This window comes from Arachis ipaensis, chromosome B4 (assembly GCF_059453495.1).
Source record: "Arachis ipaensis isolate K30076 ecotype BB chromosome B4, ASM5945349v1, whole genome shotgun sequence".
In the NCBI taxonomy this organism is placed as follows: domain Eukaryota; kingdom Viridiplantae; phylum Streptophyta; class Magnoliopsida; order Fabales; family Fabaceae; genus Arachis; species Arachis ipaensis.
Genome location: NC_142439.1, coordinates 145,863,400 through 145,886,719, shown reverse-complemented (window position 1 = coordinate 145,886,719; position 23,320 = coordinate 145,863,400). Strand labels below are relative to the sequence as shown.

The 23,320-nt window shown below is 31.3% G+C and overlaps 3 protein-coding genes and 1 pseudogene across 4 annotated transcripts; all 4 read left to right on the top strand.

Moving 5' to 3' along the window:
- Positions 1–5,702: 5,702 nt before the first annotated feature.
- Positions 5,703–7,272, top strand: LOC107637408 (F-box protein CPR1-like; the record flags this gene model as incomplete). Its single annotated transcript, XM_088485117.1, has 2 exons — positions 5,703–6,714; positions 6,988–7,272. Coding segments are annotated over 2 exons (1,062 nt in total), but the record flags the coding sequence as incomplete, so codon positions are not given.
- A 3,847-nt stretch (positions 7,273–11,119) lies between these two features.
- Positions 11,120–12,869, top strand: LOC110271635 (F-box protein CPR1-like). The gene is made up of 2 exons (XM_021122658.2): positions 11,120–12,336; positions 12,607–12,869. Exons 1-2 carry the CDS (start codon positions 11,220–11,222, stop codon positions 12,657–12,659), a joined length of 1,170 nt encoding a protein of 389 aa, XP_020978317.1. The 5' UTR covers positions 11,120–11,219; the 3' UTR covers positions 12,660–12,869.
- Positions 12,870–15,989: 3,120 nt separating this feature from the next.
- Positions 15,990–17,716, top strand: LOC110271367 (F-box protein CPR1-like; annotated as a pseudogene). Its single transcript, XR_015881168.1, has 2 exons — positions 15,990–17,220; positions 17,494–17,716. The product of XR_015881168.1 is annotated as an F-box protein CPR1-like (transcript).
- Positions 17,717–20,476: 2,760 nt separating this feature from the next.
- LOC107637407 (F-box/kelch-repeat protein At3g23880-like) lies at positions 20,477–21,788 on the top strand. Its single transcript, XM_016340825.2, has 2 exons — positions 20,477–21,623; positions 21,739–21,788. Exons 1-2 carry the CDS (start codon positions 20,477–20,479, stop codon positions 21,786–21,788), a joined length of 1,197 nt encoding a protein of 398 aa, XP_016196311.2.
- Positions 21,789–23,320: the final 1,532 nt, after the last annotated feature.

The window sequence follows — 23,320 nt, the reverse complement described above, 5'->3', positions numbered from 1 at the left end:
TCTTACAATTGTGATGGCAGTTTTATTCAAACAGTGAACCAAAAAACGATGCTTGATAGAAAAGCTTTTGCCAATGTTAAAATTCTAAAGTCACATAAATGGAGATTTGAGCTGTAAGTCATTCACAAGCCGTTAGTCTTATTAAATATTTTAGTCATTCTCCATTACCTTGCTTTATCCTAAAGTTGCACATCCTGATTCATGTGTGTACATAGTTTTATGTATTATTTATGCAAAGGTTGCATTATTGTGATTGACAAAATACTTATTCTACTTATACTACAGTTTAGAGCTACATCTACATCCTGAGGAAGTTTCTTCCTTTTCTCCAGCTCTTGCTTGTAAAAGAGAGAATAGAAATCAAAAGTCTGAGATAATAGCCAAAGTCATGGTTGGTTAGCTTTGAGAAAATAATCCGTGTAAAAACTAACTTTATATTTTGTGTTCCAATGTATATATGAGTGACTAATTTCGTTGCAAATAAAGCACAGGATTCACAAGTTGAGTGGGAAGAAACTTCAAGAAATTTAAGTTTTATTTTGCTTTGAATTATGATTTTCTATCCAAATATGTATGGGAAAGAACATTCGAAAAGTGCAAAATGGAGTTTAGCATCTTGTTGAATCCAATATATCTTTTCAAAATTTTCATTTGCTTTTTATATTTATTTTTTATCTGTGTACATTCTTTTTCTCCCTTTTGCTGCATTATCTTTGAGTGATCTATTTTTAAATTACTGGTTTTTGTTTTTTAGTACTAACCCCTCTTTTTATAATACAAAAGCGCTTACATAATTAATTGCCCTTTGTTCTTTGTTGACTTCTTGTGGTTGTAGAACAATGTAATAATTGGTGACTTGGTGTATTGTCTAAACAGAATATCACATAATGTATAGCCATAAAGTGCACTCATCTTGGACTCTCTATCAGATTCCTTGCCTTTTCTTTCGGCCTCTGTGGTTATCCAATAATGGTGATATTATTGGAGAACAATTTCTTTCGGATAAAGTAGAAAAGATAAAGTTTCACATATATAATGTGGGAGGAGAGCTGCTCCCACGTGTTAAATATCTTTGTTCTGCACATAACATCAGTGCAACCAATACTATGTATACAGAGAATCTCTTGCCACTCCCTAGAGACATTAAGGATAAGGATGATAAGAACATGATGAAAAACAGGAAGAGGAAGGAAAACGGTATGTAACTATTCTCCTATGCTTTGCACGAAGCTATTCCTGTTAGTTTTGATTGCATTGTGATTAATGAAAAACTAACAAGTAATATGCATTATGCATCAGATTCTAATCAACTGTGACTTTTGTCTATGGATGGTGAGATTTGAATTTATCAATGTTTAGGGAATCACTAATCACTGTCTTGCTTCCTATTGTCCGGTCTTGTAGAGATGTTTCGAAGTTTAGATTCATGTCTAAAGCTTTGACTTTTACCAATTGAGCTTTTTTGCAGGCCATGAAGTTCACCATGAATGTTTTGAACAACTTGATGTTGCTAAAGATTAGAATCACAAAGGGGTCAAACAGAGAAAGGGAATCGGGAGCCAACATACAAGTGAACAACTTAGACATGTGATTTTGTTGTAAATAAAGAGCAGGGTTCTCAAGTTGAGCGAGAAGAAGCTTCAAGAAACTTCAGTTTTATTTTCTCTGGATTAGAATTTTCTTTCTAAATTTGAACGGGATAAAACTCTTACGTCTGAAGAGTGAAAAGGGAGCTTAACATCTTGTTAATCCAATATATCTTTTGGTTTACTCTGATAGTAACATTCTTAGATGATGTGTTTTGTTCTTCATCTCCTATTCTTTATCTGTGTACATTTCTTTTCCTTTTGCTGCATTATCTTTCACTGAACATCCCTCATTCCCTCGAGAGGTTACTTTGAGAACACAGAGGCTGGTAAGTTCTCCTAGAGTGTTCAAGAAACTGTAGCTAAAGTTAAGCTCATCAGAATCATACTGCATCGTTATATTTATCTGGGGAATCTTTGAAGGAAATTCACGTGCCTTTAATGTCAATTCCTTAAAGTCCATTAGTTTTAGTTTTTCTTGATTTTTAAGGCGATGCAACCTTTGTAATAGTTCATGCTCGGTACACTTACTTTTGGCATTCCACTCTAATCCCAATTTTCTCTTCCATTAACAATGGAGGACATTGTCACTCCTTCTTCAAGAGTGACAAGTTGGAGGGTTTGGAGACTCGGCAAATAATCTTTTCCTGATGTGTCAGGTGGAATGGTTTTTTTACTAGCCACGCATAACATCCTTTCAAGATGTCTCAATTTCTTGAGCCTCCATATTCCATGCTGGAGGTTATAATGGGAAGCAAGCTCAACAATTAAAGTCTCTAGATTCGGAAGGGTGCAGATTGGACCAGGATGATCCTCTTTTGGACAGTCTACACCCCGATTGAGTCTCAAGTATCTTAAATGGATGCACATACTCATATCCTGGTGTATAAGCTTTTGCAATTTTTAATTCTAAACTATGTTGTGGACACTATAACAATCTTGTATCACTATTTTTTTCCCCTGTTTCTCTAGGCGGCTCTATCCAAGAATCATAACAAAAAAAACTACTTAACTTGTCTCTATTTTTCTTTTATTTGATTGTTTAATAGACACCAAAAAAAATTAGTTGTTTAATAGCTAAATATTAGGTAAAGAATATTGTAATGTTAGAATAATCATATCTACCTCGTATCCTTTTTATAGAATTATTTTAATTTTATATCATAAAAACTACTCCTATGCTGTTAACTGTTATAAGAAAGATTTAAGTCAATTTTATATTGTTCGATGTAATGGGCATTATTTTTTGGGATTTATAATAGCTTAAGCATTAAGTTATACAAAATTTAAGATGTTTTATTTTATCAATTATATAGACAAAATATACACTTTCTTTTTAATCTTGCTCATTGTTAACACGATTGATTTTAAGTATTTACAAGCGAATTATGGCAAATCCAAAAAGAAAAAAAAAAGATTCCAGACGCTATATCACACAAAAATAATGCTTAATTACCTTGTATGCTAAACTACAAACATTTATTATGAAGAATGTAATAAGAGCACCTACAATGGTGAGTTTCTCTTTCACTTTTTTCTGACACATAGGAACTCTAACCATTGGAGGAGAGAAGAAATGAGTTCCCGCACGGGTCTCAAGGTGAAAAAGTCCCTCTAAACAGGGACTCAAGTTAACAAATAATAACTTGTCATTTGACAAGTTATTTTTAAAAAATAATAATATAAAATCTGAAATAATTAAATAATTATATTAAATAATGAAATAATAATTAAATTAGTAATAATTATAATAAAAATTATATTAAATAATTATATTTTTATTTAATTAATAATTTATATTAATTATTTAAAAAATAATTAATTAGATTAAATAATTAAATTTTTATTTAATTAATGATTTATATTAATTATTTATATCATAATTAATATTGAATATTATTTATATTATTATATTAAATTATAATTAATTAAATTTACTTACATTAAAAAATAAATTTAATTTTTACACCTTACAAAATAATTCTTAGTTGAGTTAGTTATTTTTATTTTTAAAATTTAAAATGCTAACGATATTATTAAAATTAGCAATTGTAAACACAAAACTATAAATTAGTGTAATCCCAAATTATATATTGTGTATTATTATTATATATGAATTTATTTAATATTAATATATTTTAATAGTGAATTATTTTTAAATTTATAAATTTAAATAATATTATTAAAAATTAATTACATTAATTTTAAGTATTTTAATTAATTAATTAAGTGGGACCACAACAGGAACTAAAGTTAGTTCCTCCTAATGGAGAAGAGAGAGATGCTTTGAGTTCTTATTTACCGTTTATAACGCAAAAGCTGATGTGGAGTTACTTTTTATGACAGGTGGGCCATAAATAGAGACTGAGATGAGTTTCCTACTGGAGATGGTCTAAAGCTTCAAAAGCAGATTTTTTGCACACAAAATATAGTGGAACAGAAGACAATTTAATAAAATGGAAAATAAAACTAACGTTGTTTAGGATTCAGGAATTGCTTACAATTTATAAAATTATTTATTGAATTATTTTATTTGACAAATTTATTATAGCATAAATATTTTGATGTTAATTGCACAAATTTTTGTGGAAGATAAAAGTAGAAAATATTGAATAAATAATTAGAATGTGAGAGTGAAAAATATATTGAATAAAAAAGTTTATTTAGATTGATATGTAACAGGCTTATTGAATTAATTTTATTGAGATCTTTAGTTAAATTCCCATAACTGTATATCAAATCTAACAAGTAAAATTGTTGAGTAAAGTTAACATTCCTAAATATTATTTTATCATTCGTAGTTGTCAAATTTAACTTTATTATTTTAGACAACTTAACTAAAAAATAATTTTTTTTATTTGAATAAATCTAAAAATACTTTCTATATTTATTTTTTAAAATTATCCAAAATATAAAATAATTTTTATTTTATTTTATTTTTGAATTGTTAATGCAAAATAAACTGACCCTTCCCTTCTCTTATAGTCTTTTGTTTCCAAAGCAATTTCAAATCCCGAGTATGAGTAAAAGAAAGTAGAAGTAAAAGAAATTTATAATTTTTTTTACCAAAAATATAATTTATTATAATTAATAATTAAATAAAAATATTATGTGGATATTAAATATCAATTATTAAATTTAATTATCACTATATATTTTTGTATAATATATAAGTTGTTTAATTTATTTTTAATGTATATTTTATATTTTTATATATATTTTGTATAAATAACTAATTTTTATGTATGCATAACACACTTATATTACAATTTATATATTCTTAATCCTAATTTTATTTCTAAAATGGAAGTCTTTTACGCTTGTCATTATTTTGATTTAGAAAAATAAAAATTCAAAAGCTGAATTCTACTAGTAGCACATCTTTCTAGGAACCCTTTTTTTTTTAAATTTAATTCTAAAATTTTATTTTCTTATTATTTGTGAGTAATTATGAGCTTTACTCTAATTCCAAAACTTCTTATTCTTTTGTTTACTTTGTAATTGACTAATTGTAACAAGATTTTTTCAGTCATGTATAATGTAAAAAGAATATGGTATTTTTGTAAAATTATGAATATAATTTAAAAGCTTTTCAAAAATTAAAATGATATAAACTGTGATTTAATTTATAAAGTATTTTCTTTTCTCTAACTAAATAAAAATAGATATTTTGAAAATTTAAAATTTTTTTCTTGAAAAGTTTATTCATGAAATAACTTTTTTTATTTATTTGTTTAAAAAAAAATAAAACAATGAACTATTTTCCTTTTTTTTTTTCCGAATAGCCAATCCAAAACTGACCCTTCCCTTCCAAAGTATTCTGGTTTCAAGGAAATTTTCAAGTCCCGGGGTTTCGTGAATTACCATATGAATTGGCCAAAGCACAACATTTCAAGCACGGATAAGATTATAACTTTATAAGAAGAAGAAGTGGCAGAAGCACACACTGCACAAACCAAAAGAGCAATCGAGCATGGAGAAGAAGAGCATTCATGACATCCTCCCTCTTAATTTGATTCGCAGTATCTTACTGAGAGTGCCGGCCAGCCATCTCTTTCGCCTCAGATCCGTTTTGAAGCTGTGGCACTCTCTGATTTCCGATCCACACTTTGCTGAATTGCATTTTCACCACTCTCCCGCTTCCACCAATGCATTGTTCTGCATAAAAAGCGGCACTGTGGCCTACTTCGTTTAATTAGAGCACTGGTATTTAGTGACGACAATGATGCATCACACGTGAAAGAGGTGTGTACCCCTTACACGACGAAACCACCTTCTCATTTTGAGGTCCTGGGATCCTGCAGAGGCTTTGTTCTCTTGTATCGTCACCCTCAATGTTTAGTGGTATGGAACCCACTGACTGGATCCAGCAGAAGAATATCTTACTCTGGTATTGATTCTCCTATCTACAATGACTTTAGGCTTCCCGAGAGTGCCCGTCTGTATGGATTTGGATATGATGCATCCCGGGATGATTACTTAGTTGTTGTAGCTTTGAGCCAGCGGCAAGGACAAGATCACTTGGATTGCTTGTCCTTGAAAACCAATTCCTGGATTCATCTTGATGCTGCACTCCCCAAACCCTTGCATGTTTTTAACGACACGTCTGCTGGGTTGTTCTTGAATGGTGCTATTCATTGGGTACCTTTGCCTATTAAAGATCCCAGGGATGCTATTCTTATCTTTTATTTGAAGGAAAGGACTTTTTCAACCATGTCTGAGCCTGAACTGGCATGCTCCTATGAGTCCTATCCAGGTCTTGCCCTACTAGGGGGATGCCTAGCCTTGTATTATCACAGTCGTGATAGCTGTAGCACTGACATATGGTTGATGAAAGAATATAAAGTGCACTCATCTTGGACTCTTTATCAGATTCCTTGCCTTTTCTTTCAGCCTCTGCACTTGTCCAATAATGGTGATATTATTGGAGAAATAATTCTTTCGGATAAAATAGAAAAGAAAAAGTTTCTCATGTATAATGTGGGAGGAGAGCTGCTCCCACGTGTTAAATATCTTTGTTCTGCGCATAACATCAGTGGAACCGATACTATGTATACAGAGAGTCTCTTGCCACTCCCTAGAGACATTAAGGATAAGGATAATAAGAACAGGAAGAGGAAGGGAAACGGTATGTATATTCTCCTATGCTTTGCACTAAACTATTAATGTTAGTTTTGATTGCATTGTGATTAATGAAAAACTAACGAGTAATATACAGTATGCACCAGGTTCTAATCAACTGTGACTTTTGTTTATGGATGGTGAGATTTGAATTTATCACTGTTTAGGGTATCCCTAATCACTGTCTTGCTTCCTATAGTCTGGTCTTGTGGAGATGTTTAGAAGTTTAGATCTTTTCATGTCTAAAGCTTTGGCTTTTACCAGTTGAGCTTTTTTGCAGGCCATGAATCTCTCCGTGATTGTTTTGAACAAAATGTTGCTAAAGATTAGAATCACAAAGGGGTCAAACAGAGAAAGGGAATCGGGAGCCAACATACAAGTGAACAACTTCTGCATGTGGGCTGGGTTCTCAAAGTTGAGCGGGAAGAAGCTTGAAGACACTTCAGTTTTATTTTCTTTGGATTAGAATTTTCTTTCTGAATATGAACGGGAAAAAACTCGTACGTCCGAAAACTGAAAATGGGGCTTAACATGTTATTCCAATATATCTTTTGGTTTTGTCTGATAGTAACAATCTTTAGATGATCTGTTTTATTCTTCATATCATATTTCTTTATATTTTGAAAATTTTCTTTTTGCTTTTTATATGCTATGTACACTTTTTTTCCTTTTGCTGCATTATCTTTTGTTGATCTATCGTAAGTTGTTGGTTTTTGTTTTCTCAGCACTAACCCCTCTGTTTAGATGATTATAAAGAGAAGCATAATTAATTGTCTTTTGTTCTATGCTGTGGTTGGTAGAAATAATGTAATACTTGGTGTATTGTCTAAATCAGAATATCACATTTCAAAGTAGATTTGACATGTGAACACTTTGAAAATTTTTCAATTTGTATGTATTCTCGACACGCTACAGTATTCTTTCATTGATATTCACTTCAGTTTTTATTATTGAATTACATGGTGCTAAGAGTGCGCAACCAGGGATTCAATATTGTGTATTTACTATTGTTAAACCAATATTAAAAATAAAAAGTGTAGTCAATTACCATAGATAAATAATCATTTTATAAATAATTTTTAGTGGATGGCCTATCCTTACAAGATTAGGTACATCCAATGAAATTAGAGTGATAGGCTTTAACTTAATGTCATACTAGTAATTAGTAGTAACCAAGGATATCAGTAAAGAGAAATTATGGGGTTTCACAACCCTTAATTACCAGACACTCTTCATGAATTACATAAGAACCGAGCAGAACAAAACAGAGCTTGCTTCATGCATGGATAACAACCAGAAGAGCATCAATGACCTTCTCCCTCTGGAGTTGTTCGGGGTGCCAAGTATCTCTTTCCTCTCAGGTTAGTTTCTAAGCTATGGCGCTCTCTCATCTCCGATCCAACCTTTGTGGAATTTCATATTCACCACTCTTCAGCATTCACCACCCCTTCATACTTCTTCACCAAGAAATTTGAACTGGTTGGCTACACGGCTACACGCACTCTTTCATGGTGGTGCCACCCTTGGCGCCTCAATAGAAGAATTCTCTCTCCCTTACCCAAGGAAGAAGAAGAATGAGCATTCCCGTTCACTTGTTCTTGGATCATGCAGAGGGTTTGTATTGTTACACCACGATGAACCATATTATATTATTCTATGGAATCCATTGATCAATCCCGCAAAAAAATATCTTACTATAATGTTGTTAAAGAAAAGAATTATTGGTATAATCAAAATGCGGTTCTTCAAGGCATTGGTTATGATGCATCAAATGATGATTACTTGATAGTTAATAGTCTTCAAGGAAAACTAGCTTCATTGTGATATATCAGTAGCTTAGAAAAGCAGACTGAATTTAGGACTATTTTAATTCTACTTGCTTTTTTAATTATTAAAATTAGGTGGATCTTATAGAATCTGCTAAGTGACTTCGTGTATAAAGATACTTTAATTTTGTCTTTTAACCAAACAGAAATGTATGCAAAAATAAAGCTGTGTGAAGTTAAGCTGGATAGAATAAGTAGGAGATTATTTTGTTTTGTCTTCTAGAGTATAATATCAAAATCAGAAAAGAGAAAGAGAAGTAATTCAGCTGTATATTCTCTGATTCATATCAAAATCAGAAAAGAGGAAGAGAAGTAATTCAGTTGTATATTCTGATTCAGCTATGCTCACTCAATTTACAAAAAAATCTCCTCAAAATTATGTGAATAATTTAAATATGTGAATAACTATTTAAATTTACATTCACATTCACATATTAAAAAAGTACATTTTAATTTTAATATGGAGAGAGGATTGGTGTATAGTAAGATTATGGAGGTATATGATGTTTCACCAGGGTAGGGTATGAAGACTGCGCAAGACAAATTGGACCGTCCGATTGGACGGTACAGAAAATCCTGTGGCACGCATGCAGCTGAATTCTAGTTGGCTTCGATGCTTCCAAAAACCTTTGGAATGTTACCCCAGCAGCATCATTTTCACCCTCACACAAATCTCTATATGTTTGCTCTCCAACCCCACAACCATCACCAGCTGTCTAGAAAATTCTTTGGGTCCGATTTCAGTACCCACAAAATTCTGCTTCATACAAATCAGACCGTCCGATTTGTATTTTTCTCTCTGCAATAAAATTGGACGGTCCAATTTTTTCCTACTAAAACAAAAAATTAAACACCGTCACAACAGTATATATCCCCCTAATACTTTATAACTCAACGTAACTCATATGTCAACCTTATATTAAAAAAAAACTAGCCATTAAAAAACACTCAATTATTTTTTTTTCAAAAAAATCAAATAAAAAATAACTTAAAAAAGACCTATATAACTAATCATTCTTATAAAAGTAGTGCAAATAATAATAATGTCTTAAAAGTTTATCTTACATTTCATCTTGTCTTTTGTACGTGCATTTGGAGAAGTTATAATTATAATCAATAATTATAATAAAAATATTACGTACATACTAAAATTATTATATTTATATATATAAATTATTTAATTTATTTTTAATGTATATTTTATATTTTAATATATACTATTTATGAATAATTAATTTGATAATTGATTTTTTTCACACATAACATAATTATATTATAATTTATATATGTTTAATTCTAATTTTTCCTTCAAAATTTATTTTTTACTCTAAATTCTAATTTTTCTCTGTATTTATATTTTTATATCTTCTCAAAGATTTTTACGTTTGTCATTATTTTGATTTAGGAAAAAAAATTCCACTAATAACACACTTTTTTTAGGAACCTTTTTATTAAATTTCTAAAATTTTATTTTTTTATTATTTATGATGAATTATGAGCTTTACTCTAATTCTAAAACTTCTTTTTCTTTGTTTACTTTACAATTGTAACAAGATTTTTTTAGTCATGTATAGTAGTGAAAAGAATATCGTATTTTTGTAAAATTATGGATATAATTTAAAAGCTTTTCAAAAAATTAAAATGATATAAACTGTATTTTTCAACTTGTCGTTTTTTATAATTTAATTTATAAAGTACTTTCTTTTCTCTAACTAAATAAAATTAAATATTGTTAATATTTAAAAATTTTTGTTATATAAGTTTATTCATGAAATAACTTTTTTTTATTTGTTTTGTTTTAAAAAAGATAAAACAAATAAGTATTTTCTTTTTTTCCTCGAATAGTCAATCCAAATACCTAGGGGTGTACATGGCCCGACCCAGTTCGAAGATTCGATCTGGTCCTGAACACTTTATGGACTAATTTAGTATGATTTTATTGGGTTTAGGGTTGGGTAAGGGTTTCAAAAATAGATTCGGTTATTATTTCTGGTTTGGTCCAGGCCATAGCTCGGGTCACCTGAATTCGGCCCGATGGTCCGGTCATTATACACAATTAATATTTTGTATTATTAATGATGGATGATAGCTATTCTTATGTGAAATTTAAATATTGTAAACTTTAATATTTCGTGTTATTAGTCATTATAAGATTATAAGTTAATATTTTATGTTTAAAATGCATAAGACTTTATACTAATGTATAGTATTGTGTTATTTGTATTGATTTAAATATTTGGTGTTATTAGACAATATTAGTATTGATTATAGTTATACTTTAATTTAAAAAAGGGTTGATTCTTGTTATACTTTTTTAAGTAAATTTTATTATGTGAATTGTAAAATAATGATTGAAAATTAGATGATTTTTATATACTAAAGACCCAATTTTTATCCAACTCGAAGGTACGTAGGTTTCATCAATTGAGTTAGAGTCTAAAAATTAAGTCCAATCTATATTTCAAATTGGGTCTAAGTTAAGTCAAACCCAATGTGACCCGGCGCATATCCACCCCTACAAATACCAAACGAAAATTTTCAAGTCATGGTTTCGTGAATCGCTATATGAATTGGGAAAGCCAAAAGCACAACATTGGAAGCAGGGATAATAAAATTATAAGAAGAAGAAGTTGCAGAAGCACACCCTGAACAAACCAAAAGAGCAATTGAGCATGAACATCCGAGCATGAACATCCTCCCTGTTGAGTTGATTCACAGAATCTTCCTGAGAGTGCCGGCCAAACATCTCGCTGGCCTCAGGTACGTTTCGAAGCTCTGGTACTCTCTCATCTCCGATCCACACTTTGCTGAATTGCATTTTCACCACTCTCCCGCTTCCACCAACGCATGCTTCGTCATAGAAAAAGGCACCGTGGCTTACTTCGTTGACTTAGACGCACTATTTAGTGACAACAATGATGCATTACAAGTAAGAAAGGTGTCTCCCCGGTTCAAGATGGAATCACCACCTCATTTTGAGGTCCTGGGATCCTGCAGAGGCTTTGTTCTCTTACATCAACACGAAAGTTTTCTTGTGGTATGGAACCCACTGACTGGATCCAGCAAATTGATATCCCACTCTCATATTGCTTCTCGTTTTAAGCACAAGGGCTGGCTTCCCTGGGAGGACCATCCGTATGGATTTGGTTATGATGCTTCACAGGATGACTACTTAGTTGTTGTACCTTGGCACGATAAGCATGGCCAAGATCACTTTGATTGCTTTTCCTTGAGAACCAATTCATGGATTGATTTTAATGCTGCACTCCCCAAACCCTTGGGTTTTCTTCACTGGCATTCTCCTGGGTTGTTCTTTAATGGTGCTATTCATTGGGTGCCTTCCATTCTTAACGATTACAGGGATGCTATTCTTATCTTTGATCTAAAGGAAAGGACTTTCTCAATGATATCTGTCCCAGAGCAACTGGAAACGAGGTCATGGATCTATTCAGGTCTTGCCCTATTAGGAGGCTGCCTAGCCTTGTATAATCGCAATATTGGTAGAGTTAAAACTGAGATATGGGTGATGAAAGAATATAAAGTGCACTCATCTTGGACTCTCTATCAGATTCCTACCTTTGACTTTCGGCCTCTGTACTTATCCAGTGCTATGGATCTTATTGGAAAACGTTATACCCCCGATAAATCGGAGTTCTACATATACAATCTCAGAGAAGAGAGGCTCCAACATTTTAAATATCCAAGTTTTCCGGGTGCCGCCTTTGAAGCAGATGCTGTGTATACAGAGAGTCTCTTGCCGCTCCCTAGTGACATTAAGGATAAAGATGAGGAGGGGGAAAAGGGTATGTAACTATTATCCTATGCTTTGTACTAACTTATTCCCGTTAGTTTTCATTGCATTGCATTGTGATTAATGAGAATGTAATGTGTGATATGCATTATGCATCAAGCTGTAATCAATCGTGACTTTTGTATATGGATGATGAAATTTGACTTTGTCAATTGCTTATGGAATCATTAATCACTGTGTTGCTTCTTATAGACAGGTCTTGTGGTGAGATTTCCAAAGTTTAGATCATTTTTTTACTGATACCAGTTGAACTTTTTTTCAGGCCATCAATTTCTCCACGATTTTTTTGAACAACTTGATGTTGCTAAAGGTTAGCATCAAGGAGGATTCAAACAAAGAAAGAATACAAGTGAACAGCTTGACACGTTGTGAAAACCATTTGAAAAGTGCAGATTAAGTTTAGTCTCTTTTTAAATCCAATATATCTTTTGAATAAAATCTGATAGTAATATTTCTTAGTTGGTTATGCAGAACTTTAGATGTTTTATTTTGCTGGTTACATAATATACTTTTTCTTTAATGTTACCTTTAGCATGGTTGTTTTTAGAAGTTAACTAGCAAGTGATGGTAAACCCAGAGAAAAAAACATTTACAGTAGATGAGAATTGTTCTATTTTGTGTATATATCAAACCAGTAATCAACGGTATTGGTGGCAGAGGGGCTTAATTGAACATGTTTTAAAAGGATAAGTACTCAAGGTGGTGGAGTCCAGTGAATTTGTCAAATGAATCTCTTGTAAAATTCCAGTTTGAGTCTTTACGAGCAATGTATGCTAAATTTATTAATTTTGTATCTAATTTATCTATTGCTATAGATAAATATACATTTTATAAATAATATATAGCCTTATAAGATTAGGTACATCCCAATGAAATTAGAGTCATAAGCTTTAACTTAATGTCATACTAGTAATAAGTAATAACCAAGAGTATCAGTAAATTATGCGATTTCCCAGTTTTGTACATGGCGATGAAGTTACATAACAAACACTGCTTATGCTTATGACTTGATGTTGATGATGACAAAATGGTATAGGAATCAATTATGTTAAAAATCTACTAGGATTGAATACAACTAGATTCTATGAATTATTCATTGACCACACGTTAGAGTTGGCTGGATGAAATGTAAAAAGAAGAGAAGTCTAGAAATTCTATGCTTTCCAGATTGTTTAGACCGTGCCAACTTTGCAATGAATACGAATCGAATTTTTGATCGGTCCACAAAACCAATGTTCGCAGCTCGGAGAATCTTCCATTCTCAAATGGGAACGTTTTCGTTTCATTAATAGCTACCATTTGGAGGGTTTGGAGATTTGGCATACAAAAAGATAATACAATAAAAATATGGAGGTGTTTGCTACGATGATAAATTCATACGTACCGATACGTTTAAAATATGGACAAATAATAATAAGTCACGTGGAATTTATTTTTCACATCAACATTTAATTTTTGTTTTTTTAAATATATATTATATCACCACTTTTATTAATACACCTATTTAATTAAATAAAAATAAAAAAATATTTTTTATTTAATTTTATAAAAAGTCTTAAATATCCTTCTTTTATTTGATTAGACAAAAATATCCTTTTAAATTAATGAAATGTTAGAATTCAATTAATCCTAATTTTATAGTTTCAAATAATTTAAACAACAAAACAAAAACATATTAAAAAACAAAAAATTAAAATGTCTTCATCTTCTCCAATTTCCCTAATAATTCGTGCACACCCTCTAAGTAAAACATATCAAAAAAACAAAAAATCGATCGTTCTTCATCTTCACCAATTACCCTTCTAAATCAAAGCAGTAAAAATCCGAAACCAAAATCCTAATTTCTTTGCCGCCGCCCATTGTCGAAGAACACTTGCCGGGCAAACAACAAGTGTACCAGCAGCTGGCCGTTCCTAGGTTCTGCAATAGGTTTTACATCATCAGACTCTTCTTTATTTTCAAGCTTTTCCACATCAACAGTAACACGATCATCTTCATCATCCAAATTCAAAGCTTCAGTTTTATGATTGGATGCATCGTCTGTTTTAGATTTTGAGAGCAGTAACCTCCTGCATTAGGATGAGGGCAATCATTGAAACTGTCTTGCCAAGGCCCTATTAGAACAAGGATTTGGTGTTCAATTAAAAGCAATAAGATGTAAAACATCGAGGGCCATTGACTAGATACATAAAAGATGACCTGATCATAAGCCAAAATACCCCCAAGACAATGCAAACTTCTGGCTAGGGTTTTGGTTTGGAATTTTCACTGCCTTTAGAGAAGATGAAGAACGATTGATTTTTTGTTTTTTTGATATATTTTGATTAAAAGGGGACACGAATGAATATTTGGTGATTGATTTTGATTATTAATTTTAATGTACAAATAATATTTTTATATGTATAAATATATAAATTATACTTATTTTTAATGGGTATTTTAGAAAAAAATTCTTCCAAATTTTAATTTCTATCCACATTTTATTTTTTTATTCAATCAAAATTATTTACACTCATCGTTATTTTAATTTTAGAAAATAAAATTCTAAGGCTAAATTTTTTTTAGTAGTACATCTTTTATGGATTTTTTTATTCGATTTTAATTCTAAAATTTATTTTTTATTAGACTAAAATATTATTTAAATTTTTAACAGTTACACTAAGTTTTAATTTCATCTTTAAAATTTAAAATGTCTTATTTTTATTCCAACGTTTTATTTTGTTTTATTTTAATCATCGGGTCAAAATTAAAATTTTATGTCTTAAAATTTTTTTATTACATTAAAATTTTTTAATTTTACAAAAATAAAATATAAATTTTTACTTTAGTTAAATTTATTATTTTTATTTGAATAAATAAATTCTTAAAAATATAACAAAAAATTTATATATTTTATTTTTATCAAATTTAAAGATTTTGATATAATAAAAAAAGTTTAAAGATAAAAATATTCAATGCAAAATTATTTACATACCTATTTGGATATATAGTTATAGACTCTTTAACTTGATGAAATAAATAAAAAAAAGTACAGGTAGACAATAAAAATACTAAATAATATAAATAATAGATATATTAGATAATTATTCTAATAAAAATGTAATGTATTTTTATTTTATTGGACCAATTTTAGAACCCATTATTCACTGCTTTCGCAAAAGCGATGGTCTAACTATCAAAGGGCTTGTTTGGGTGAGCTTCTAAGAAAAGATCTTTTTTCGAGTTATCTTTTTTTAAAAGATCTTATAGAGAAGTAAAAGTAATTTTATGTTTGGATATCTCATGTAAAAAGGTCTTTTTATCAATCAATTATGTTTGGGTATAACAATATAAAAGTACTTTTTTGTTTATTTATTACATGAAAAACATCTTTTTTTTTAGGAAAAAAGATCTTTTAAAAAAAGATGTAAATTACAGCTTCTCAAAAAAGATCCTTTTTTTATTTTACTAGTGCTTTTACTTTTACTACTAGAAATTTGCCAAACACGTTAAAAAATAAAAAAAGATCTTTTTTCATTGAAAAAAGATCTTTTTTTAACAAAATAATGGCGCCCAAACATGCACAAAGTCCGATAACTTTTTCTAAACAAATAAGTATTTTCTTTTGGAATAGCCAATCCAAAACTGACCCTAAGAAAAGCACAACGTTCAATCCAAATAAGAAGAAGAGGCTGAAGTACACAGGGAACAAAGCAAAAGGGCAATCGATTATAGGGGAGAAGATGAAGCAGCAGCAGAAGCAGAAGAGCATTCACGACATCCTCCCTGTTGAGTTGATTCACAGAATCTTACTGAGAGTGCCGGCCAAACATCTCGCTCCCCTCAGGTGCGTTTGGAAGCTCTGGTACTCTCTCATTTCCGATCCACAGTTTGCGGAACTGCATTTTCACCACTCTCCGGCTTCCTCCAACGCACTCATCTTCATACCAAAAGGCAGTGTGGCATGCTTCGTTTACTTAGACGCACTATTTAGTGACGACAATGATGCATCATCACACGTAAAAGAGGTGTGTCTCCCTTACAAGACGAAACCACCTTCTCATTTTGAGGTCCTGGGATCCTGCAGAGGCTTTGTTCTCTTACATCGATACCCTAAAGTTTTAGTGGTATGGAACCCACTGACTGGATCCAGCAGAAGAATATCTTACTCTGATATTGATTCTCGTAGTAAGTACAATAGGATTCCCTACAATCCCCATCTGTATGGATTTGGTTATGATGCATCCCGGGATGATTACTTAGTTGTTGTAGCTTGGAGAGGGTGGAAAAGGCAAGATCACTTCGATTGCTTGTCCTTGAGAACCAATTCCTGGATTTATCTTGATGCTGCACTCCCCAAACCCTTGCGTGTTTCTGCTCACCCGCCTTGTGGGTTGTTCTTGAATGGTGCTATTCATTGGCTGGTTTTCCCTGTTAAAGCTTACAGTGATGCTATCTTTATATTTGATATGAAGGAAAGGGCTTTTTCAACCATATATGCGCCGGAACAACTGCCATTCTCTCATCCAAGTCTCGCCCTACTGGGAGGCTGCCTAGCCTTGTATTATCCCAATGATGTTAGCTATAACACTCACATATGGGTGATGAAAGAATATAAAGTGCACTCATCTTGGACTATATCAGATTCCTTGCCTTTACTTTCGGCCTCTGTGCTTATCCAATAATGGTGATATTATTGGAGAACAATTTTTTTCGGATAAAGTACAAAAGAGAAAGTATCTCATATATAATGTGGGAGAGCTGCTCCCACGTGTTAAATATCGTTGTTCTGTGCATAACATCAGTGCAACCGATGCTATGTATACAGAGAGTCTCTTGCCACTCCCTAGTGACATTAAGGATAAGGATAACAAGAAGTAGAAGAGGAAGGAAAACGGTATGTAACTATTCTCCTATGCTTTGTCCCAAGCTATTCCTGTTAGTTATTGCATTCTGATGAATGAACAAGTAATGAGTAATATGCGTTATGCATCAAGTTCCAATCAACTGTGACTTTTGTCTATGGATGATGAAATTTGAATTTATCAATGCTTAGGAAATCATTAATCACTGTCTTGCTTCCTATAGACCGGTCTTGTGGATAGGTTTCCAAGTTTAGATCGTTTTCATGTCTAAAGCTTTGACTCTTACCAGTTGAGCTTTTTTGCAGGCCATCAAGTTTACCAAGAATGTTTTGAACAACTTGATGTCGCTAAAAGTTAGCATCACAAAGGATTCAAACAAAGAAAGAGAATTAGGAGCTAACATACAAGTGAATAGCTCGACACATGGAGAGAAGAACATTTGAAAAGTGTGAATGAAGTTTAGTCTCCTTTTAAAATCCAATATATCTTTTGCATGAAATCTAGTAGTAATATTTCTTAGTTGGTTATGCAAAACTTCAAATTTTTATTTTGCTGATTACATAATATACTTTTCTGTTAATCTTACCTTTAGCCTGGTTGTTTTTAGAAGTCCACTAGCAAATGACGGCAAACCCAGAAATAAAGTATATGAGAATTGTTTTATTTAGAGTATACAAACTTGATGCAACTTGTATGTCAAACCAGTAATCAACGGCATTGGTGGCAGAGGGGCTTACTTGAACGCTCCTATAATAGTTTCGCTTACACTCTCTCTCTCTTTTGCTATAAAGATTAAGTACTTTTTTCTTTATTTATTCTTTTTGATGTCTTATGTTAATTAAACTTCAATTTTTATCATGTCAAAATTTTGTTAACTCAATCCAAAAAATTTTAAATGTAGATTCTTTTTGGGATATTACTTTTATTCTGCAGACTTAAAAAGGAAGGTTTGTGAAGTCCAATGAATTTGTCTTTGTTTTATTGAGCAATGTGTGCTTATTTTATTAATCTTGTATCTAATTTTAATACATAGAGAATAGCGTTTGGGGAGAACAACATGCACTTAGATTACTTTTATATAAATATACTTTTCTCATTGATGACTACTTTCAGTTAATGATTAGGTTTAGCAGCATGCACAAGTGCCCCCTAAATAGTTTTTACCTTAAGGTAAAATGTGTATCCTTATAATATTAGGTACATCCCAATGAAATTAGAGACATCAGCTTTAACTTAATGTTATGCGGTTTCACAGTTTAAACAAAATTCAACGATCCCAGTTCATTGTACTTGACAATAGAGTTACATAACGAACGCTGCTTTCACAGCCTCGTGATTTCTTTATTTTTTTTCTTTTGGTACGTAAAGGGGTATTAATCTGGACAGAAGCCTCGTGATTTCTATCGTGTCCTTTTCATTATGTAGTAAGAACACAAATCAGTCCTGCATGCTGTGAAGCAAAACTTATTGTTTTGGTTTGAACTACAAAGAAAGGTCACATTGTTGTTGAACTCATGAGAAGCCACCTTTACCCACCCAAACGACATAATCGAGTTACTTGTGCCAAGCCTTGAAACAACACACACCATAGTACTATATAGACTGCATAACCCTCGTGACATTTCAAACTTCTTAGTTCTAGCATTATGATCATTGTTAATAATCAAAGCGGACACAATGATCTTGTTTGTCTGTGTTATCGAGCAATGTGTTGCTTATTTTATTAATCTTGTATCTAATTTAGTTTTAAATTATTGGGAGTAAAATACATAGTGAATAGCTTTTAAAGAGACGGAGAATTAGTACCAGTAATCTTGTATCTACTTTATTGTGCTGAACTGCGAATTACTATGGATAAATATACATTTTATAAATAATTTCTAGTGGATGGTCTATCCTTATAAGATTAGGTACATCCATATAAGATTAGGTATATGTATAGTAGCTAGAATCTTGATTTAACTCTTAAAATCTTTCGATATTTAGGAGTGAGCACGGGTCGAGTTGGTTTGGGTTTAAGGTGAAATTAGAATCGAACCAATTGCAATTCAATTTGTTCGATTTGGTTCACATTTGCTTTTTTTTTGTGTATCTGAACCAAACTAAACCGATTAAAAACGAATTAGTTGTATTCGGATAATTGGGTACCCGATATAATAAAAATTCATAAAAAATGAAATTTTTATCTTAAAAATTTTGAAAGTACAATAAACATGTAATATTAATAGAAATAATCTAAACATGTTAAATACTAAATACATTAAAATCCAAATATATTAAAAGGTATATATATTTTAAATTTTTATTTTTTTATTTAATTAATATATGGTCGGATCTACGAGTTGGTTTGGGTTCGTATCCTCAAAACTGTTATCCGAACTAATTATTAGAAAAACATATCATTATTTGATTCGAGTTGGATCCGATTATCCATTAATTTCAGAACCAAGTTAATTGGTTTCACTCGAATTCAAACGGGTAATCGAGGACCCGCAATCCGAACTCACCCCTACCAAATATTACAATTTTAAATGAGTTAATTAATTTTACAAAATTTTTATTAAGTATGACAATTTTACGATTTCAATTTTATTAAAATTTTACGCATTACATACTTAATTAACTTTTTTGATTTCCCGTTAAATTTTTTATTTTCTCTACGTGCGGTACATCCAATTAAATTAGAGTCATAAGCTTTAACCTAATATCTTACTGTAGCAAACTAGCAACCAAGGATGTCAGTGAATTGTTCGATTTCACAACAGTTTTTAAAAAGGCAAGAGGAATCCTGGGCTCAAAGATAGAACGAACTAACTAACAAGAATTCAAAAAGGATAGAATCTTTAACCAACCGCCCTTAATTCCCAAGACACTCTTCGACTTAGTTTAATAAAATTTTTACTTATTAAAAATTGTAACATTTATATTTAGTAAAATTAAATTAAAAATTGTTTTCAATAAATACAAGCAACAATTATTTTTAAAAAAATAATTTTTAAAATTTAAAAATATTATAATAGACATAAATACAAGTATTAAATTTGAAAATTAGTTAACATAAACTTTTAAATTTTAAAAAGCACAAGTCAACTTTGAAAAATTTTATCTTAAATGTATCCTAATCTTTTAAAAACTGCAAGTACAAACACATAATCTTTCTTATTTACCAAACACAAAATAAGGAGTTTGAGCTTTTAAAAAACACAAACACCTCTTGAACAAGCTTTACCAAACCAAGCCTTCATCAATTACATCAGAACCAAGCAGAACAAAACAGAGCTTGCTTCTATGGATAACAACCAGAAGAGCATCAACGAGCTTCTCCCTCCGGAGTTGCTCCAAGCAATCTTACTAAGGGTACCAGCCAAGCATCTCTTGCCTCTCAGGTTCGTTTCTAAGCTATGGCTCTCTCTCATTTCCGATCCAACCTTTGTGGAATTACATATTCACCACACTTCAGCATTCACTGCCCCTTCATACTTCTTCACCCAGAAGGATCAACCGGTTGGCTCCGTTGACCTACACGCACTCTTTCTTGGTGGTGCCACCCTTGGCACCTCAATAGAAAAATTCTCTCTCCCTTTCCGACGGAAGAAAAACACACTTTCTAATTTACTTGTTCTTGGATCATGCAGAGGATTTGTATTGTTACACCACTATGAACCATATTATATTATTCTATGGAATCCAGTGACCCAATCCCACAAAAATATATCTTACTATAATGTTATTGGAGAAAAGAATTATTGGTATAATCTAAATGCACACATTATGGGTTATACCAATAATTCTTTTCTTCAAGGCATTGGTTATGATGCATCAAATGATGATTACTTAATAGTTATAGCCTTCAAGAGAAACCAGCCTCATTGTTTTTCATTGAGGACTAATTCATGGACCAAGATTGATGTTGCACCCCGCACACCTTTGATAACCCAGGAGTTTAAACATGAGGGGTTGTTCTTTAACGGAGCTATACATTGGTTGTCTTATCGACGTAACAATCAAGATATTCTAATTTTTGATGTGACGAAAAGGAGATTCTCAAAGATACCTTTACCTGAACAAAGACTAAGGTGGTGGTCCTCCGAACTCGTGATATTAGGAGGGTTCTTAGCTTTGAATGTCTTCAACTACGGTGATGATAAAAGAACTCAGATATGGGTGTTGAAGGAATATAAAGTGCCATCATCTTGGACTCTTCTCTACGAGATTCCTCACCACTGCGTTCATTCTTTATTCTTATCTAATTACAGTGATTTTATTGTGTTAGATCGTGCCAATAACAATTTTGCCAAGTATAATCTTGAAGGAGAGAGGCTTCAGTGTTTTAAATACTTGGACTATGGTTTCTTACCTTTAGAGTACACTAGTACTGTGTATACACCGAGTCTCGCCACACTCCCCAGCTGTGACAAGAAGAAACGGAAAAATGGTATGTAATCATTAATGAGCTTTATTTGCACCTTATTATATATTCATGTTAATTTAATTGCTTAATAATTAATGTACGTGAGTTTTGAATATTATTTATGAATAATTATTCTCAGAAGACATCAAGGATGGTTGGAATCACAAAGAGCTCAAACAAGGAACGTGAATAAGGGAGCAATCCAACTTAAGCATGCATGCATGTTGTTCTATTTTAGATAGATCGTAGGGTTGGCAATTGAGTTGAAAGCTTCAAGAAACTTTAGTTTTATTCTATTTGGCTTTAAAGTTTGAATTTTGTGTGTTGTTATTGTTACTGTAATAATCATTCATCGTTTGATGAAGATACTGTTTCATATACATGAGATATGACGAATGTTTAAATTAAATTCAATCTTGAACCAAATCCACTAAACCAATTCAAGTGCCCGGATTCGCATAATTTTAAAGTGGATTCAAACCTAATTTTTAACCAAAAAAAGGTATTAATTGAATTGAATTAATTTTAAATTTGATTTTTAAATTCATTTAATCCAATCCAAACAACATTATACTGTTATTAATTATTAAAATTGATGAAAGTTTCAATTTTTATATTTTGTAAATATCACTTGCTTACAAAATTCCTCATTTTGATTTTTCACAAAAAAATTTAACGCTTTTTAAATTCATTATTTAGGTTTAGAAGAAAAAAAACACTTAGAAAATGATAGTGCATATTCACTGTTCTGAGTTTCTATCTTTCTAATCATATTGAACAATATTTCCAATTCAAAAGTATTCCAGTTATGAGGAAGATGGGGTTTCAACAGCGCCAATGTATCTTTTGGTTTAGTCTGATAGTAACATTCTTGGATGATCTGTTTTATTCTTCATCTCCTGTTGCTATATATGTTGAAAATTTTCCTTTTGCTTTTTAAATGTTTTATCTATGTACATTTCTTTTCCTTTTGCTGCATTATCTTTTATTGATCTATCGTTAAGTTGTTGGTTTTTGTTTTCTCAGCACTAACCCCTCTGTTTAGATGATTATAAAGGGAAGCATAATTAATTGTCTTTTGTTCTATGCTGTGGTTGGTAGAAATAATGCAATACTTGGTGTATTGTCTAAATCAGAATATCACATTTCAATGAGATTTGACATGTGAACACTTTGAAAAATTATCAACTCGTATGTATTCTCGACACACTACAGTATTCTTTCATTGATATTCACTTCAGTTTTTATTATTGAATTACATGGTGCTAAGAGTGCGCAACCAGGGATTCAATATTGTGTATTTACTATTGTTAAACCAATATTAAAAATAAAAAGTGTAGTCAATTACCATAGATAAATAATCATTTTATTTTGTTATGCATGAAATCTAGTAGTAATATTTCTTAGTTGGTTATGCAAAACTTCAAATTTTTATTTTGCTGATTACATAATATACTTTTCTGTTAATCTTACCTTTAGCCTGGTTGTTTTTAGAAATCCACTAGCAAATGACGGCAAACCCAGAAACAAAATATATGAGAATTGTTTTATTTAGAGTATACAAACTTGATGCAACTTGTATGTCAAACCAGTAATCAACGGCATTGGTGGCAGACGGGCTTACTGGAAACGCTCCTATAATAGTTTTGCTTATACTCTCTGTCTCTGTTTTGCTATAAAGATGAAGTACTTTTTTTCTTCATTTATTCTTTTTGATGTCT

Bases quoted from the DNA above. Each gene is read 5' to 3' on its own strand.
- LOC110271635 (XM_021122658.2), top strand. From the start codon at position 11,220: ATGAACATCCTCCCTGTTGAGTTGATTCACAGAATCTTCCTGAGAGTG. The intron at 12,337-12,606 runs GTATGTAACTAT...ACTTTTTTTCAG, and splicing joins AGATGAGGAGGGGGAAAAGG to GCCATCAATTTCTCCACGAT.
- LOC107637407 (XM_016340825.2), top strand. From the start codon at position 20,477: ATGGATAACAACCAGAAGAGCATCAACGAGCTTCTCCCTCCGGAGTTG. The intron at 21,624-21,738 runs GTATGTAATCAT...AATTATTCTCAG, and splicing joins CAAGAAGAAACGGAAAAATG to AAGACATCAAGGATGGTTGG.